This window comes from Sphaeroforma arctica (assembly GCF_001186125.1).
Source record: "Sphaeroforma arctica JP610 unplaced genomic scaffold supercont1.3066, whole genome shotgun sequence".
Lineage (NCBI taxonomy): Eukaryota > Ichthyosporea > Ichthyophonida > Sphaeroforma > Sphaeroforma arctica.
In genome coordinates, this window is record NW_014037492.1 from 2,371 (window position 1) to 3,090 (window position 720).

Below are 720 nucleotides of genomic sequence, written 5' to 3' on the forward strand. Positions count from 1 at the left end.
TATACCTACCTACATCCTTCTATCTGCGTACTTACACTCACATACCTACCTATATCCTTCTATCTGCGTACTTGCACTCACATACCGACCTACATCCTTCTATCTGCATACTTCCACTCGCATACCTACCTACATCCTTCTCTCTGCGTACTAACACTCACATACCTACCTACATCCTTCTATCTACATACTTCCACTCGCATACCTCCCTACATCCTTCTATCTGCGTACTTACACTCGCATACCTCCATGCCCACACCCGCAAATGTCGTATGTAGAGGATGATGGGGAGGGTGAGATACCCGTGTACAGCTTAGGTCAGGGCATGATCGAGTACGGCCTGAGCGAGGATGAGAAGGAAGAAGACCAACACACGGAGGGATATAAAAACAGGAGAATCCGGTTCCCACGCATCCTGAGTTACTTCGAGGGGGTTAAGAATGGTAGGTATATGTGTGTGCTGTATACAGGAATGGTAGGTATATGTGTGTGCTGTATACAAGAATGGTAGGTATATGTGTGTGCTGTATACAGGAATGGTAGGCATATGTGTGTGCTGTATACAGGAATGGTAGGTATATATGTGTGCTGTATACAAGAATGGTAGGTATATGTGTGTACTGTATACAAGAATGGTAGGTATATGTGTGTGCTGTATACAAGAATGGTAGGATGTGTGTGCTGTATACAAGAATAGTAGGTATATGTGTCTGCTGTATA

General features: G+C 44.2%; 1 protein-coding gene across 1 annotated transcript in view; it reads left to right on the forward strand.

Moving 5' to 3' along the window:
* Positions 1–443, forward strand: part of SARC_13249 (hypothetical protein) — a gene marked incomplete at both ends in the record, with an annotated part of 1,865 nt that extends 1,422 nt beyond the window's left edge. The window contains one exon of the mRNA XM_014292622.1: positions 279–443. Coding sequence (XP_014148097.1) covers positions 279–443 — 165 coding nt within the window. The remainder of the gene's footprint in view (positions 1–278) is intronic.
* Between the last annotated feature and the right edge of the window lie 277 nt (positions 444–720).